This window comes from Scyliorhinus canicula, chromosome 18, assembly GCF_902713615.1.
Source record: "Scyliorhinus canicula chromosome 18, sScyCan1.1, whole genome shotgun sequence".
Classification (NCBI taxonomy): Eukaryota; Metazoa; Chordata; class Chondrichthyes; order Carcharhiniformes; family Scyliorhinidae; genus Scyliorhinus; species Scyliorhinus canicula.
In genome coordinates this window covers 74855151-74873440 of record NC_052163.1, presented here as the reverse complement: position 1 = coordinate 74873440, position 18290 = coordinate 74855151, and the positions used below count along the sequence as shown (strand labels likewise).

The 18290-nt window shown below is 44.8% G+C and overlaps 1 protein-coding gene across 8 annotated transcripts in view; it reads left to right on the top strand.

Moving 5' to 3' along the window:
* Nucleotides 1-17946, top strand: part of LOC119953177 (zinc finger protein 462-like) — a 191803-nt gene extending 173857 nt beyond the window's left edge. For 7 of the 8 annotated variants that reach the window (XM_038777142.1, XM_038777146.1, XM_038777140.1 and 4 more), the window contains 3 exons: nucleotides 7361-7475; nucleotides 8874-8992; nucleotides 16059-17945. In XM_038777142.1, coding sequence (XP_038633070.1) covers nucleotides 7361-7475; nucleotides 8874-8992; nucleotides 16059-16070 — 246 coding nt within the window. In that variant the 3' untranslated portion in view covers nucleotides 16071-17945. Of the gene's footprint in view, nucleotides 1-7360; nucleotides 7476-8873; nucleotides 8993-16058 lie in introns of all 8 variants that reach the window. The other variant, XM_038777148.1, reaches the window with a different exon arrangement.
* The last annotated feature ends 344 nt before the right edge of the window (nucleotides 17947-18290 follow it).

Below are 18290 nucleotides of genomic sequence, written 5' to 3'. Positions count from 1 at the left end.
GCCTTTGTTCTGTTCTGGTCTGCAGGCTTCGAATCGCTATCAGTTGGCAAGGGTGTCAGTAATGCCGGTTTCAGGTAGCGGTCGTCGTTTAGGCACTTACGTTTTGGTGGCTGCTGCTCAACTGCTGGTGTCGAAGACAGGGGTCTGGAGGCTGGAGCCGGAGACAGGAGACTGAACCATGTGTGGGACCTTTCTTTTATAGGTCCCAGGGGGTCCGCGCCCCTTTGGGCAGACTCCCTTACCTGCTTGGGATCGATTGGGCCTCTTCCCAATCGATATGTTTTGAACCCCCCAATCATAGGGCCGTTCCTTGGTTGCTGGGGCGGTTCTTAGGACTTATTGTCCTGGACTTCTCTGGCGCCACTGGATCTGGTCTCCTATTGAATGTATCGATTAATACTTAATTTGTGTCCATTGTATCTGGGACTTGCCCGGTATCACCTCATTAGTATGCTAATGACTTCTCTTTCACAGCGCTGCCTGGTCTCTGCAGCAGTCAGAAACCGGTTTCTGCAGTTGTCCCAATACATAATTGCTCTGCAAGGTGTTTGCTTTTTAACATGTCCGTTTTCCCTGCATTCTTTGCAGTCTTCCATTTTGTGTTCGTTAGTGGCTACAAGGGGACCAAAACTGTGTACAGTACTCTCGATGCAGTCTCACCAATGCCCTATTCAGCTGCATCACTTCCCAACTTTTATACTCTATTCCGTAAGAAATGAATGCCAGAATTATATTGTCTTCCTTATTACCTGCAGCACCTGCAAACTAACTTTCTGAGATTCATGCATGAAGACCCCCAGATCCCTCTGCACCAAAGCATCTTGAAGTTTCTCTCCATTTAGATAATAAGTTGTTTTTTGATTCCTCCGACCAAAGTGGAAAACCTCGCACTTATCCCTGTTAAATTCAATCTGCAAAATTTTGGCCCACTCACCTAACTTATCATCCATTCCATTGGTAAATTTCTTATTTTCTCGTTACCATCTTAGTCCATGTACCTGGACTGTCCCTTTTTTCCAGCTTTTCACCAATTAGAAAGTACCATGTCCTTTTTTTTGGGTCCAAAGTGGATGAACTGACACTTGAAATCTGTTAGCTGTTTTTTCTATTCACTTAATTGATCAATACATATTTATAATTTTGCACGCCACGTACAGTGCAACCGACCCGTGTCATTGATAAATTTTGATTTGGTTATGTAACTTCTAGTTTAGATACTTCCGTAGTTATATTTTTCTTGTATTCTTCTTCAATATCAACTTTGTGATAGTGTATTACAGTGCAACAAATCCCAATCTTGCCATTATTTTATAGGCTTTCATTAGCAAGTTCTATTCCAACATGGGCCATCTATGATGAAAGACCTCATTTGATGCATTTAGTTTCTAGGCTGTTAAGTTTCCATGGGTACTCGGAGCTACAGTTTGGAACAAAGTGCCACAAGTCTTGTGGCCATCTTAGTAACCCAATGAAGTCAAACTTTATTGCTCTATTGAGTTTAAAATCCGTGTTTTGAAATTGATAACTAGTTGTAAACAACATTTTACTTGAATAGTTCAATCTGGAATAACGTGCATGCAAGATAACATTAAAAGTCTAATACAGAGAATATCAAAGAATATCATTAGATTACCAGTAAAGTTTTAGATAATTCACATTATTAAATTATTAGGCTATTTTAGCATTAGAGTGCATAAACTGAAATACAAAAAGCTAGCCCAAGGACACTTGTGTTCAAGAGCAGTGAGCAGTATTTTAACCATGCTTGTACTAGTTTTGACACCGGATAATGAAGATATTATTGTTTTATTGTTTTGGTTGAAATCAGATTTTATAAAAGTTGTTTTATTCAGTAGTTCCCCCCCCCCCCCCCCCCCCCCCCACACACACACACACACACACACACACACACACACACACAAAATTAGACTAAGATTCATCATCTGTGTAGCTTCAAGCCTGCCCACATGAAATATTTTATTTTCAAAGTCATCTTAATTAATTTTCTAATTAAGATACGAGTACTTTAAATGATGTGTTGGGTACTCTGGATCCATGGAGACTGCGTTTACCTCAGCAGTAACACATACAGGCTACCAACACTTGAAATAGTACTATTTTATTAAGCTAGAAACTGTTGAACATACTGTCACTGTGGGTTAACACGATGTTAGATTAAACTAAAGACCTATGCCTATCCTAACCAGTCTATGCACTCAGCACATGGTGAAGATCTGTGCTGCAAGCTGTGAGCTCTGTCCTTCTGAGAGGCTGCATCCTGAATGAGCGGGAAAACTGATGCCCTCTGTCTTTATAGTGAGTGTACTCTAACTGGTGATTGGCTGCTGTGTTGTGTGTTGATTGGTCTTGCTGTGTGTTAATCAGTGTGTGTGTCTGCACCATCATGTACTGGTGTATATTACAACATCCCCCTTTTATTAAAAAAATGTATGTTTGTGGGAATAAATAATGTGTGGTGAGAATGTTCCTAACTACGTGTGGAGTACGAAGACATATTTACAAGACTATGTACATAAGAACTAAGCTATTTACATGGGAAGGTGTCTGGTGTAGATAAACAGTATGCAACAAAAGAGTAACTAGAGCAACATTATATACACACCAGGGAATTGATCAAACAAAGCAACAAAACAGTTCAGAGAGTCCATAAATTCGATAAGTTCATAAATTTAGTCTCTGAGGTGGGCGACGAATTCTGGTTGACCGCCTCAAGGGTGGGTCGAGAGCTGCCGGTTCAGGAGCGGGCTGGACTGCGTCAGAGTCAGGGGGAGGCAGAGCGACAGCGAGCTCTGCATAGTCCATGGCAGGGTCGACATGACGGCGAAGTGAGACCTGAAGATCACATGGTGAGCGTGGATTGAGACGAAGGGCACGTCGATTGCGGCGCAGAAGAGAGCCATCCGGTAGACGAACTAGGAACGAGCAGGGGGCTACCTGCCGGAGGACAACAGCGGTTGCAGACCAGCCACCACCCGCAAGATGGACGTGGATGTTGTCATCGGGAGCCAGAGCAGGGAGATCAGCTGCACGGGAGTCATAAGCCGCCTTGTGCTGGGCACGAGACAGTTGCATCCGGCGAAGGACCGGAACGTGGTCGAGGTCTGGGACATGGATGGACGGCACTGTCGTCCTCGGGGTGCGATTCATGAGTAGTTGGGCTGGCGACAGGCCAGTGGGCAGGGGAGAGGAGCGGTAGGCCAGCAAGGCAAGGTAAAAATCAGAACCCGCATCGGCAGCTTTGCATAGGAGCCTTTTGACGATATGTACTCCCTTCTCTGCTTTGCCGTTGGATTGGGAGTACAAGGGACTGGACGTTACATGGGCAAAATTGTACCGCCTGGCAAAGTTGGACCATTCTTGGCTGGCGAAGCAGGGGCCATTGTCGGACATTTTTTTTTTAAATTAAGGGGCAATTTAGTGTGGCCAATCCACCTATCCTGCACATCTTTTGGGTTGTGGGGGCGAAACCCACGCAGACACGGGGAGAATGTGTAAACTCCACACGGACAGTGACCCAGGGCCGGGATTCGAACCCGGGTCCTCAGCGCCGTAGGCAACAATGCTAACCACTGCGCCACCGTGCTGCCCTCCATTGTCGGACATAACCGTGAGCGGGATGCCGTGTCGAACAAAGGTTTCTTTACATGCACGAATGACTGCAGACGAGGTGAGGTCGTGTAACCGTATCACCTCTGGGTAATTCAAAGTAGTCCACGATTAGGACGTAGTCTCTACCCAGTGCGTGGAACAGGTCGATACCCACCTTGGTCCAGGGTGACGTGACCAACTCGTGGGGCTGCAGGGTTTCACGTGGTTGAGCCGGCTGGAATCGCTGACAAGAGGGGCAGTTGAGCATGGTGTTGGCTATGTCCTCATTAATGCCAGGCCAGTACACTGCCTCTCGGTCCCGTCGGTGGCACTTCTCCACCCTATGCTGGCCCTCGTGTCGCTGTTCCAGGACAAGCTGGCACATACTGTGCGGGCTGACAATGTGGTCCAGTTTTAGAAGAACCCCATCTACTACCGCCAGATCATCTCTGACATTATAAATTGAGGGCATTGGCCCTTGAGCCACCCGTCCGTTAGGTGGCGCATGACACGCTGGAGCAAGGGGTCGGCAGCCGTCTCGCAACTAATTTGGACGAGGCGTTCATCCGAGGCAGGTAGATTGGAGGCCGTGAATGCCACATGGGCGTCAACCTGGCAGACAAATCCCGCTGGGTCACATGGAGTGGTGACTGACCTGGAGAGAGCGTCAGCAACGATGAGTTCCTTGCTTGGGGTGTATACCAGCTGGACGTCGTATCGCCGGAGCTTGAGAAGAATACACTGGAGGCGAGGCGTCATGTCGTTCAGGTCTTTTTGTATGATATTGACCAGCGGTCGATGGTCTGTCTCGACGGTGAACTGAGGACATAATCGTGTCCGTAGACATAATCGTGAAATTTAACGACTCCGGTCAGAAGGCCCAGGCAATCCTTTTCAATCTGCGCGTAGCGCTGCTCGGTGGGGGTCATCCACGTGACGCGTATGCAACGGGGGCCCATGACGAGGCCTCATCACGTTGAAGGAGCACTGCTCCAATGCCGGATTGACTGGCATCCGTAGAGATTATGGTCTCCTTGGTTGGATCAAAAAAAGCTAAGACCGGGGCCATGGTCAGTTTTGCCTTGAGTTCCCTCCATTCGTCTTCCTGACCAGGTTCCTGAGAGCTGTGGTATGAGAGGCGAGGTTAGGGATAAATTTCCCTAAGAAGTTGACCATGCCCAAAAAGCGGAGGACCGTCTTCTTGTCCTCCGGTGTCTTCATAGCCTTGATGGCAGCTACCTTGTCCGCATCCGGCTGCACGTCCAATTGGGAGATGTGGTCTCCGAGGAATTTGATTTCTGTCTGCCCAAAGGAGCATTTGGCCCTGTTGAGGCGGAGGCCATGCTCAAGTATCCGTCTGAAGACGCGCTGGAGGCGATTAATATGCTCCTGTGGAGTGGTGGACCAGATTATTATGTCATCGACATAGACGCGAACGCCTTCAATACCTTCCATCATCTGTTCCATAATTCTGTGGAACACTTCTGATGCAGAGATGATCCCAAATGGCATCCTGTTGTAGCAATATCTTCCAAAGGGGGTATTAAACTTGCAGAGTTTCCTGCTGGATTCATTGAGCTGGATTTGCCAGAATCCCTTTGAGGCGTCGAGTTTGGTAAAGAATTTGGCGCGAGCCATCTCACATGTGAACTCTTCGCACTTGTGAATGGGATAGTGCTCTCTCATAATATTGCAGTAGAGATCCTTGGGATCAATGCATATTCTCAGTTTGCTGGAAGGTTTTTTTACACATACCATGGAACTGACCCAGTCGGTCGGTTCTGTGACTCTGGAAATCACTCCTTGGTCCTGGAGGTCCTGCAGCTGCTGCTTGAGGCGGTCCTTAAGGGGTGCTGGGACCCTGTGAGGTGCGTGCACCACAGGCGTGGCATTTGGTTTCAGTAAAATCTTGTAGGTGTACGGGAGTGTGCCCATGCCCTCGAAGAAGTCGTGGTATTGGTTAATCATGGGGTCGAGCTGCGCCCTAAAATCAGTGTCCTGAAGGCAGACGCGTCAGCAGGAGAGAGGGAGTGAACCCTCTGAACTAGGTTCAACTGCTTGCATGCCTGCACACCAAACAGGGAGGCTTTCGAGGATCCCATGATTTCAAAGGGAAGGATGGCTTTGCGTGACCTGTGCGTCACTTCAAGTTGGCATGAGCCACTGGCAGAAATGGCATTGCCCTTATAATCTAATAGCTGGCAGGCTGATGGCAGGATGGCTGGTTTGACACGAAGGCTTTGGAGATCAGACTGCGCGATGAGGTTGGCGGATGCACCAGTGTCCAGACAGAATTGGATTTGGGACCGGTTGACCGTAAGGCTGGCACACCATCGTCCGGATCGATGCTGTATACCGGTAGCGGCTGGACTTTTTGCTTCGGAGGCACCCTGTTTTTGGTAATGATACCGACTCGAAAAGGCGCCTTCGGATCCTCGGTGTCAATATGGGGCAGCAGGTCAGAATCGGGTTCGGTGACCATGGGTTGAATGGCACGGACATCCCTGCGAGGCTGGCTGGAGCGACGAGATTTGGAAGGCTGAGCAGACCTGCATAAAGCAGTATAATGGCCAAGTTTTCCACATTGTAGGCAGCTGCTGGCGTAGGGGGTCCGACTGAACACCGAAAACGATCTGGTCGCGTATCATGGAGTCGGAGGTGGACCCGTAGTTACAGGACTGCGCCAGGATGCGGAGGTGGGTGAGAAAGGACTGAAAAGGTTCATCCTTACCCTGCAAACGCTGTTGGAAGACATAGCGCTCGAAACTTTCATTCACCTCGATGTCGCAGTGACTGTCAAATTTGAGGAGGACCTTCTTGAATTTTGATTTGTCTTCACCATCAGCAAAGATGAGAGAGTTGAAGATGTGGATGGCGTTGTCCCCGGCCGTGGAGAGGAAGAGAGCGATCTTCCTGGCGAATGAAGCAGTTTCCAGGTCTGTGGCTTCAAGGTAGAGCTGGAAGCGTTGTTTGAAGATCTTCCAGTTGGCCCCTAGGTTACCGGTGATGCGGAGCGGCGGTGGCGGGCGGACGCTGTCCATGTTGCAGGATGGCTGGTGGAAGGCAGTTCACTTGCAGGTAAGCCTAAGAAGTTCCAACATCAACAACTGGTACCATGATGTGTTGGGTACTCTGGATCCGTGGAGACTGCATTTACCTCAGCAGTAACACATACAGGCTACCAACACTTGAAATAGTACAACACTATTTTCTTAAGCTAGAAACTGTTGAACATACTTTCGCTGTGGGTCGACACTATGTTAGATTAAACTAAAGACTATCCTAACCAGTCTGTGCACACGACACATGGTGAAGATCTGTGCTGCAAGCTGTGAGCTCTGTCCTTCTGAGAGACTGCATCTCGAATGAGCGGAAAAACTGATGCCCTCTGTCTTTATAGTGAGTGTGCTCTAACTGGTGATTGGCTGCTGTGTTGTGTGTGTTGATTGGACTTGCTGTGTGTCAATCAGTGTGTGCGTCTGCACCATCATATACTGGTGTATATTATGACATTAAACATAAGTATTTTATCTATTTTTCATTGACTTATACATTTATTCATTAACTTAATTTTTAATAACTCAAGATTCCTATTTATAATGCTGTTCAAACAGATGATGAATATGATTTCAAATATTTGCTTGAAATTTTATTAAACCTTTTTGCAATGTGCATGAATCTATCATGTCATTAATCTGTGAATCATCTGTTTTACAATAAACATGTTAATGTGCATGTGCTTATTAAATAGGTAAAATGCAACTTTGATCTGGTTGGTGAGGTTAACCTAAGTGAAGCAGACCTATGTATTGAAATTGAAGAGTTCCAAAGGAAGAGGCTCAAGAAAAGCGATGGTGAAAAGAAAAGTGAGCAGTACTATCTTACTGAAAAATATTAGATTGTTTGAATTTTTTATTGGGTGTAGTGGAGCTGATTGTTTCGCATGTGAATTAATAGATTAAGCAGCTTCATCAAATTCCGAAGAACCATTATGGCATACAATATGGTGTGTACATATCAAGGGACTGCAGCATGCAATATTTACACTAACTGACAGTCACAAATATTTATCTGTACATATTTCCTGTCCTCAGAACCTTGCTTCTTGTCAAACTTTCGTATCAAATTTTTCAATTATAAATTCCTATGGCCATTTTTACAATGGAGGTAATTCATGTAAGCTTGCTGCACTGTATTTACTCTCCCACCTGTGATATTGTGTTGATGCTCCTGTTATGCAACTCCCAGCTCTTTAACCTGTACTGTAGTGATACTACTATATTGCAACCAACTATTTTTTTTGTTCTCCAAATTGTCTCAAGTTTTGCTCTACAGCACAAATGTTTTACTAAAACATAAGGAAATAAGAATGACTTCAAAATAGCGATTGGATTTTATTTGTATAAGGATGGCATGGTAGCACAGTGGTTAGCACTGTTGCTTCACAGCTCCAGGGTCCCAGATTAGATTCCTGACTTGGGTCACTCTCTGTGCGGAGTCTGCACGTTCTCCCCATGTCTGCGTGGGTTTCCTCCAGGTGCTCCGATTTCCTCCCACAGTCCAAAGGTGTGCAGGTTAGATGCATTGGCCATGCTAAATTGCCCTTAGTGTCCAAAAAGGTTAGGTGAGGTTATTGGGTTACAGCGATAGGTGGAGGTGTGGGCTTAGGTAGGGTGCTCTTTACAAGGGCTGATGCGAACTTGATGGGCCAAATGGTCTCCTGCACTGTAAATTCTATGATTTAGTATCACTCCCATTTCCTCTGGTTTCATACATAGATTCCCTCCAATATCCTTCAATGGACCAACCCTTTCTCTGATAATGTCAGCCAAGCATGCACAGTGAGGACTTGTGGCACAAACTCTTTTCAGTAGAAATAGATGGCCTCATTTCCATTATTTTATCTGATGATTGTTTTATCTGATGATTGTAAGAAGATCCTACCTGGTAGAAACCTTCTAATATGATGGAAAAAATATTTTAAGCAGTGAAAACAGGGCATGAGTTTACAACAGCAGGAATTGGAAAATACCTTGATACTTACATTAAGCTTTGGGTATAATGGCTTCAAAATAAGTATAACATTAGGTCATGTAATCTTCTCCAAAATGGCCATTATAATTAAGGGAATGTACTGTGATTAGGTTTTGTGGGCTCACCACCACCACTCGAGGGCAATTGTCCTCATCAGTGGTGCCCACATTCTGTAGAAGAGAATAGAACAAAACATTGTGTTAAGACCCCTTTCCTTTCTGTCCTTCAAGAAATTCAAAGATACATAAGACGTAACCGTTCAACTAAAACAACACGGTTTCCCTGTGAGTTTTGTGGCCGGAGGTTTCTGGATCACTCGGAATGGGTATGCCACGTTCAGAGACACTCTGTAAGTTGCACTGTTTTGTACAATAACTGTCAGTAACAAACATGACAATGATTTGATCACATATTCCACAGAAGTGAAGCTGGGATATTTTTTAAGTCGGATGGCTTATTTATATGGAGGTTTTGTAACACTGTTGAAATTGAGGGCTGAATTTTCTTTTCTAAGGCAGATAGCTTGAGTTGGGAGATCTCCTGGTTCACTGCACTCATCTCAGGACAATGTGCCCAGAGGGCGACTGTGCGATGGAATTGGGCCCAGTTGTAGATCAAAAGTGGACACGGCAGCTGTTGAGTGCCAAGGCAGACTGGTTAAATGGCCTACCTAAATTCTCTAGGGCTTTGTCCTGGTGGTTTTGCTAAACATTAGGCTCGCACCCACTCATCTCCCACCACTCGCCGTGTCTGTACATGCCAATCCATGCCTCCACACCAATCAGTAACCCCTTGGCCCCTTATGATCCTGGCGCCAATTCATGCTAACCTACGCTCACTACCCTTTACATTTACACTCTCCATGCCAACTCACCCAATGTCCACCATAAGCAAACCTTGGGGGCCATGCTGAGATAAAATAAAGTTCTAAATAATCTATTACAGAATTCACTATATAAAAAAACAGTCCCATTGCTGGAACCCATCAAATACACCATAGAATTTCAAGTACTTAATCTCCTTTAAAAACAAACATTTATATTCACAACCCCACATCAAAGACAGCTGATCCTTGACTTTTTTGAGCTATGAGTCAAACTGTGAACTTGGAGCCTCCTGCTGTGATAATGATAGGCCGTGTAAAGCAGTAATAATGCTTATAATGATAGAGTTATGTACAACTGGAACAGACATGACACAGGCAAGCAGTTTTTCCCCCAAATTTAATGGGTAGGGTATTTAAATAACTTGACAGCTCTACGTATTCTATCCAACCTTCAAGAGCATTTGTGTATCCATCATAAAGTTGTGAAAAACACTCTGCGGGTTGAGGCCATTCCAGGAGTGCAAATCTGATCTGCTTGTCTTGTGTGCGGAGTTTAAAAAGCCCACCTGATTCCAAATTTGGGCTTCATGTTCTACCCTCTTTCCCCTACCGGCAAAAGCGTGTCCTACAGGAAATGGGGGCAGGACTTGTGGATCCTAGTCCAGTCCACCATTTTGAAAGGTTCACTGAGTCTCCATGACTCCACAAAAGCTTTACTCGAAATATTTGGAGGCCAGCCTTCTAGCAGCTCTGTTCTTGTGCACCCCAACTTATCAATGAAATTCACAAAACTCGTCAATGGATGTTTCACATAATTTGGGCCAGGTTGACTACATCGTCACCTGTTTAATATGCAATGCTGTCATGTGTTTTAACTACAAGCAAAGACATTGTCAATTTGTTTAGAGATAGTAAAAGGATTAGCATAAATGTAGTATTCTTCTTGTTTCTGCCTTTAATGCAGGCAGCAAGCACAATTTCAGACAATTAAAACCTAAGGGACTAAAATCCAACAAATCCCAGGACCTGATAGCCTACATGCAGAGTTTGTAAAAGAGGTAGCTGCAGAGATAGTGGATGCACTAAACCTAAGATCAGCCATGATCCCATACTGAATGTTGGAGCAGGGTAGACCAGCTTTTTGATCTCCTGATCTTCAGATTTTGAATGTTCTTATGAAAATGTTATTACAAAAAGGACTTGTTTCCTTCTGTGACCTCTGATGTCTGTTTACCTCAAGTTTAAAGAATTGAAAAAAAACCTTTGAAGTTGGCAGGGAAAGGTGGAGGGTGGGTGGGGAATGGGGGTTGGTCAAAAGAGATAATGTTGCTTGATATTTTATTTCATTCAACAACAATCTCAGTCCCACGACTCACTGCAGGAGTTCCTCAGGACAGTGGCCTAGGTTCAGCCATCTTCAACAGTGACTTTCCCTCAAGGTCACAGGTGAAGATATTAATTTGATAATTGCAGGGTTCAGTGCCATTCAAAAATTAAACACTGAAGCAGTACATGTCCACACCCAGCAAAACTTGGACAACATTAGGCTTGGACTGATAAATGGCAAGTAACATTTTCAAAAAGAGAGAATGGAATCATCTGACGTTGACAACAAATGTCATTATATTGTTGAATGGCCCACTATCAACATCCTGTGTATTGCCAAAAACCTAACAGGACCAGCCATATAAGTACAGAGTACAAGAGCAAGAAAGAGGCTGGGAATCTGCATTATATATTCCCCTCTTGACTTCTGTCCACATTTACAAGGCACAAGTGATGGAATACTCTGGAAGAGTCCATCTTCAACAATCTCAAGAGCCTCAACTCCATCCAGAACAAATCGGCCTACTTGATTTGCACCTCCAACCACCACTTTAAACAGTCTCCCCTCCACCACCAATGCACAGAGGTAACAGTGTATACCACCTGCAAAGATGCACTTCAACTTCCTTAGGCAGCATCTTCTAAATCCACACTTAGAAGGGCAGCAGATACATAAGAACATCACCACCCAGAGGAGCCCATGCAAGCGACACACCATTCTGCCGTGGGACTATATCACCATTGCTTCATTGTTGCTGAATCAAAATCCTGTAACTCCCTCCCTAATAGGGCTGTGGGTGTTCCTGCACCACATAGACAATAGTTCACCTTCACCACCTTCTCAAGGGCATTTAGCGATGGGCAACAAATAGTGGCCTAGCCAACGATACCCTCATCCCATGAATGAACTAAAAAGAACTTGCATTCATATGAATCAAATTGCTGCCTTTGTGATAACGAAACAATGAGACTAAATTGTCTCTTTAATGTGCAAAAATGTTTTTACTCTAATCGCAGCATTATGACAAAAGAAAAGATGCCAAGCCCAGGTAAATATTAGGGGGTGACCAATAGTTTAGCCAAAGAGGGGTGTTTTTTATAATAAATTTAGAGTACCCAATTCATTTTTTCCAATTAAGGGGCAATTTAGCATGGCCAGTCCACCTAGCCAGCACATCTTTGGGTTGTGGGGGCAAAACCCATGCAGACACTGGGAGAATGTGCAAACTCCACACGAACAGTGACCCAGAGCTGGGATCGAACCTGGGACCTCGAGGCCGTGAGACAGCAGGGCTAACCCACTGCGCTACCGTGCTGCCCTTAAAGAGGGGGGGTTTTAATGGGATTCACTGAATTTACTCAAATTATGTAGAATGTGCATGGTGATCAGGTTAGTACAGTAGGAATAAACTGCATTTGAACCTGGCACAATCAAGAGTAGGATCAATATAAAGGAATTGAGATTCATTTAAACTGTGAGGAAGGGAGGAAGAGTCAAGATATTTAAATATAATTAAATCAGGGGCGGCATGTGGCGCAGTGCATAGCACTGGGACTGCGGTGCTGAGGACCCGGATTCGAATCCTGGCCCTGGGTCAATGTCCATGTGGAGTTTGCACATTCTCCCTGTGTTTCACCCCACAACCCAAAGATGTGTGCAGGTTAGGTAGATTGGCCACACAAAATTGCCCCTTAATTGGAAAACAAATAATTATATAGGTACTCTAAATTTATTTATAAATATATATATACATAATTAAATCGATTATAAGAAGGAAGGTGAGGGCAACACAATAAGTATATTGATACAAAATAAACTAATACAAACAGATTAAACTAACTAATTTAGTTAAGGACTTGGACTCAAAACATAGAACAGCACAGAACAGGCCCTTCGGCCCTCGATGTTGTGCCGAGCAATGATCACCCTACTCAAACCCACGTATCCACCCTATACCCGTAACCCAACAACCCCCCCCCCCCTTAACCTTTACTTTTTAGGACACTACGGGCAATTTAGCATGGCCAATCCACCTAACCCGCACATCTTTGGACTGGGGGAGGAAACCGGAGCACCCGGAGGAAACCCATGCACACACGGGGAGGACGTGCAGACTCCACACAGACAGTGACCCAGCCGGGAATCGAACCTGGGACCCTGGAGCTGTGAAGCATTTATGCTAACCACCATGCTACCGTGCTGCCTAGAAACATGAACCAGCAAGAACTAGATACTTGCGTTGTAGGCCTATTTTCCAGCAAGACATGGGCCGGGATTCTCCCCTACCCGGTGGGGCGGGGGTCCCGGCGTGTCGGAGTGTTGTGAACCACTCCGGCGTCGGGCCGCCCCAAAAGGTGCGGAATTCTCCGCACCTTTAGGGGCCAAGCCCTCACATTGAAGGGCTAGGCCCACACCGGAGTGGTTCCCACTCCGCCGGCTGGCATGAATGGCCTTTGGCGCCATGCCAGCCGGGGCCGAAAGGACTTCGCCGGCCGGCGTAAGTCCGCGCATACGCCGGAGCGTCTGCGGCTGCTGACGTCATACCAGCACATGCGCAGGGGAGGGTGTCTCTTCCGCCTCCGCCATGGTGAAAGCCATGGCGGAGGCGGAAGAAACCGAGTGCCCCCACGGCACAGGCCTGCCCACCGATTGGGCCCCAATCGCGGGCCAGGCCACCGTGGGGTGGGGGCACCCCCTCCGGGGTCAGAGAGCCCCAAGGACCCCAGAGCCTGCCTGCGCCACCAATCCCACTGGTCAGGTAGGTGGTTTAAACCACGCCGGCAGGAGAGGCCTGTCAGCGGAGGGCCGAAGAATGGCCGTGGGGGGCCCGCCTACTGGCGCCACCCCCGGGCGATTCTCTGACCCCCCGAGGAGTCGGAGAATTCCGCCCATGATGTAGGGATTTCAGAAACCTGGTTTGTCCCAGCAGATGAGTGTAAACTCAAAATATAAAGATACAGCAGAAACTGAAACGACAGGCAAAGAAGAAAGTACTGTATTTTTCAAAGCAGCTTGCAAGTGAAAGTCATTTAATGATGATGCAAAGACGTGCAACATTCTCTTTAAAATTTAGTTGTGTGTGACCCATTTTTTTCAGTGTATGGTACATTTAAATTAATTTGCGCAGTCACGCACATGGGTTATCTCTCACTGAACAAGACTTGATCCAGACAGTTAATTAAAAGATCTGTCACAGACCCTAGAACAGAATAAAGAATGTTTTTGATCCAAAATGTTAGTCTTTGTGAGCAGTGCTTTCGGCTCTGGTGGGGCTAGGATAGAAGTGTTGAGTGATGCAAGAGTTGGAGCTCAGACCTTTATTGTTTCAATTCTATAAATTACTTGAATATTGTAACCAAATTTAAAACTCGCTTTTGACACTAAAGTTGGGAGGTTTAGATCTGTTCTTTAGTAAGAAAATGTAATTTTGACATAATTTAATTTAAAGTTTTTGCATTTAGTTTCAAAATGCGCAGCATGAGTGTAAAATTAATTGTTTTAACTTGTCAAAAAGGTTAGAAAAGAACATGGGGGTTCTTTCTGGCAGACTCAACTCTATCTGAACGATGGTAGAATATATTTTTGAATGCAAGTGAAGTATTAGGATATATATCATTGGTAAGATATGGTGGGAATCTAGTGACTGCCTAAGACAAAATAAATCACGGCAATTTGATTGAAGTTAAAACTTCACATGCTCCTCCCAAATCATCATTATTGTAGGTTAGAGGGCAGCACGGTGGCACAGTGGTTAGCATTGCTGCCTACGGCGCTGAGGACCCGAGTTCGAATCCCGGCCCTGGGTCACTGTCCGTGTGGAGTTTGCACATTCTCCCTGTGTCTGCGTGGGTTTCACCCCCACAACCCAAAGATGTGCAGGGTAGGTAGATTGGCACTCTAAATTGCCCCTTAATTGGAAAAAATAATTGGGTACTCTAAATTTATTTTTTTAAATGAAAAAATTATTGTAGGTTAGAATATAAAAGAATAAAGGGAAACAGCTGACACATGTAGTCACAAATAGACCTCTGGGAAGAACTTTTCATTGCTGTCTTGATGGCATTTCCTTGGCCAACTTCAAAATGGTACTTGCTATTCAATATGACCTTATTCTTCCAAAACAGTATGCTGAGACTTCCGCAATACACTGGCAAAATCATACTGAGTGAACCCTAGTCACAAATGCTGCAAAAATCTATAATACAGTGGAGAAGTTGTAACAAAGACTGATTCAAGTGGTAAAGAGATCATGTGAAGATGGATTTGCGAAACTTAAGTTCATTTGTTTAGAAACTAGGGACGAAATTCTCCGACCCCCACGACGGGTCGGAGAATAGCGGGAGGGCCTTCCCGACATTTTTCCCGCCCTCCCGCTATTCTCCCCCACCCCCCGCCCAACTCCCGACCCGAATCGCTGCCGCCGTTTTTTTACGGCCGGCAGCGATTCACAGCTGTTCGATGGGCCGAAGTCCCAGCCCTTTACGCCGTTTTTACGAACGGCAAACATACCTGGTCTGGCCGTTCGTAAAAACGGCGTCACAAACTCGCTTTTTATAACCATGGCACCGATTAGCACGGCAGTACCACGGCCGTGCCAAGGGTGCCATGGGCCCGCGATCGGTGCCCACCGATCGCGGGCAGCGGGCCCGATGCCCGCGCACTCTTTCTCCTTCCGCTGCCCCGCAGTATCCATTCGCGGGGCGGCTGAGGGGCAACCCGGCCCGCGCATGCGCGGGTTTTGCGCAAATACGCGATGACGTCATCCGCGCATGCGCGGGTTGGAGTCTTCCAATCCGCGCATGCGCGGCTGACGTCATATGACGCGTCAGCCGGCGCTAACTCCGGCAAGCGGGCTTAACGATATTCGTTAAGCCCGTCATGCCGGAGCCTACGGCGTCGGGCTGCTAGCCCCGACCGGGGACCAGAATCGGTTCCCGGTCGGGAAGGGGCGCGCTGGCGTCAAACCCGCCCGGGTTTGACGCCAGCCTTACGATTTCTCCCGTTTTGGGAGAATCTCGCCCTAGGTGTTTGTGGGTGACCCCCATTGAATTATATTTTAAAAATACACAAGAATAAACTTCATACAAAGATCGATTTGTGTTCTCTAAATCAGCTTGAAATCCACAAAAAGAGGGTTGAGATTAGATAGCCTTTTCTGATCCTTGTCATGCTAATTTATTCTGGGACAAGTCGCACTGAATCTAGCAGTTTTTAAATTAGTTTATGTTGTTGACCATTGCTGATGACGTTTTTAATAACCAGATTGGGAGCTGAGGAAACCAGAAAGAACAATCTGTGAATGAAGACCAGAATATTGAATGTCTTCAGACAGATGAGGCCCTTTTCCTCCGAAAACACTTCCTGAATCTTTGATGATCACTGTTGGGTTCAAGTTGGAATAAAAGCAAAATTTTGTTTATGTTCTTTTGCATTTTGTTTTATTTAAATCCAGGTATGAAATGGTGAACAGTAACTCTAAAAGGGCATAGAAATGCTAAATGAAGGTTGTATAATTTTATGTTTAAAGCAGGCAAGTATATTTTTTAACAAAGCAATGTTTTTCTCAATGTAAACAGCAATCTGTTGTCTATAATTTGCCTTTATTGTGAAATTAATTTCAACATCTGCGGCATATCCAACCCTGTGGTTTATTATAACTGGGAAGACTACATTCCTATTATAACCTGATCTTTATGGTGGGAATATGTAATGTCCGTGTGATGAGATATATTTGTTCACTGAATTTGCATATTTGACTTCTGATTGTCCAGTAATAATTGCAATTATTGTTGCATGCCTATGCTCTGTTCCTAGCAGTTTTTCTTTTAAAATTGATCAAATACAGCCATTATAAATTGATCTAAATTTCACGTCAACACTATTCTTCAAATGTTTTTTTGCTGAAGCTCGCAAGTTGTTTATGTAGTGTTGAGCATACACCTGTACATGCTTTATTTTTCCACCCATTTCAGATTATTGAAGCATTAAAGTACACTGCAGAAATCACAGCAAATTCTCAACTAAATAATGCTTTTAAACACACAAGAGGTATTTTGATATGGAAAATATGCAAACGTATCCTCCTTCAGTTTGCCGTTGAGACCAGGGCCATGTTTTTATCCATCTCTTTTCGCCCATCTCTACTAAATTTTCTTCTTTCCTTCTACTGTCTCAGGAGAGAAGATTCAATTTTCAAACCATCATCTGTATCTGAGAAACTAAGACATTGTTGACCAAGTGCAATAGATAACATTCCTTTCACTATTTTTTTTTCAAAATCTAGAAGGTGAACTTGGGTTCCAGAAAACATTTCCTAAAGGTGTACCCAGAAAATATTAAAGAGCATTCCATTTTTCCTCTTTCTCCATCCCATGCAAACGCATGCAATACACATTTCTAAATTAAATATACATTTGATGTTTTGTTATATTCTTGTATGTATTTGGTTTTCAATTAATTTCTTTATAAATGCACTTTTACATGTTACTTTCTGATGTGCTGCCTCACAGCCTTCCAAAGAAATATGAATCAAATTAAATGGTGAGCCTATACTGTAGAATCTGAGAGCCATTTGCTATGTTCTTGTTTGTAATCTCCTGATTTAAATTACATTTTGAATTCGAGTTTCTTGCCAAATGCTCTGTTTAAAAATGTTGGCAAAATGACACTTAAACGTTCTTGGAGATGGATGTGTTAGTTTTGCTGAAAGTTTTCTTGTTCTGTAAATCCAAAGAATCCCAGTGTTTGGGGAAAAAAGAAATATCAGTTTAAAGCTGCTGTTAGCTTGGATTTATCTTTTGATTAAATAAATTGTTTGTGTTCAAATTTTAGTCTTTCAATGTTCATGCCATCATTATGCCTGTTTGTAAAAGTATTAATCTTCCTTTTGGTTAATAGGTATTGAGTGTATTCGATTTGTTTGAGTGGTTGCATCATTTTCAGGTTTTGGATTTAAAATTGCAAATTCTCTATGTCAAAACTTCTTGAGGTCCCCAGCATCACAGATACCAGTCTGCAGCCAACTGATTACATGGAGTGAATTATTGAGAAATGGTTGACCCCATTAGATCAAAGGTTTTGGTTCCTGATAACAAACCGGAAATAGCACTGAAGGCTGGTGTTCCTGAACTAGCCGTGCACTAGTCACGTTATTCAAGTACAGCTACAATGATACAATGTGGCTGTGGTAAACCACTGTTGCACCTGTATTAGGTGATGTACGGTAGGACCTGTATTACAGGTTCGCCGGTAGTCTCTGTCTGCTGTATAAATATGCGTGTCCTCCAGCTAGCAGCCATTTCGCAGCTGCTGTGGGAGGTCACACATCTTATAGCAATAAAGCCTCAGTTGGATTCAACTATCGTCTTTGTCCAATTGATCGTGCCTCAATTTATTGCTATAAGATTTTCTAAAAGATGGACCTCCGAATCAAACCACATCGCCTGCAGCTGGATCCGCAATCAAGCGACGCCAAAAAGGACTTTAATCACTGGC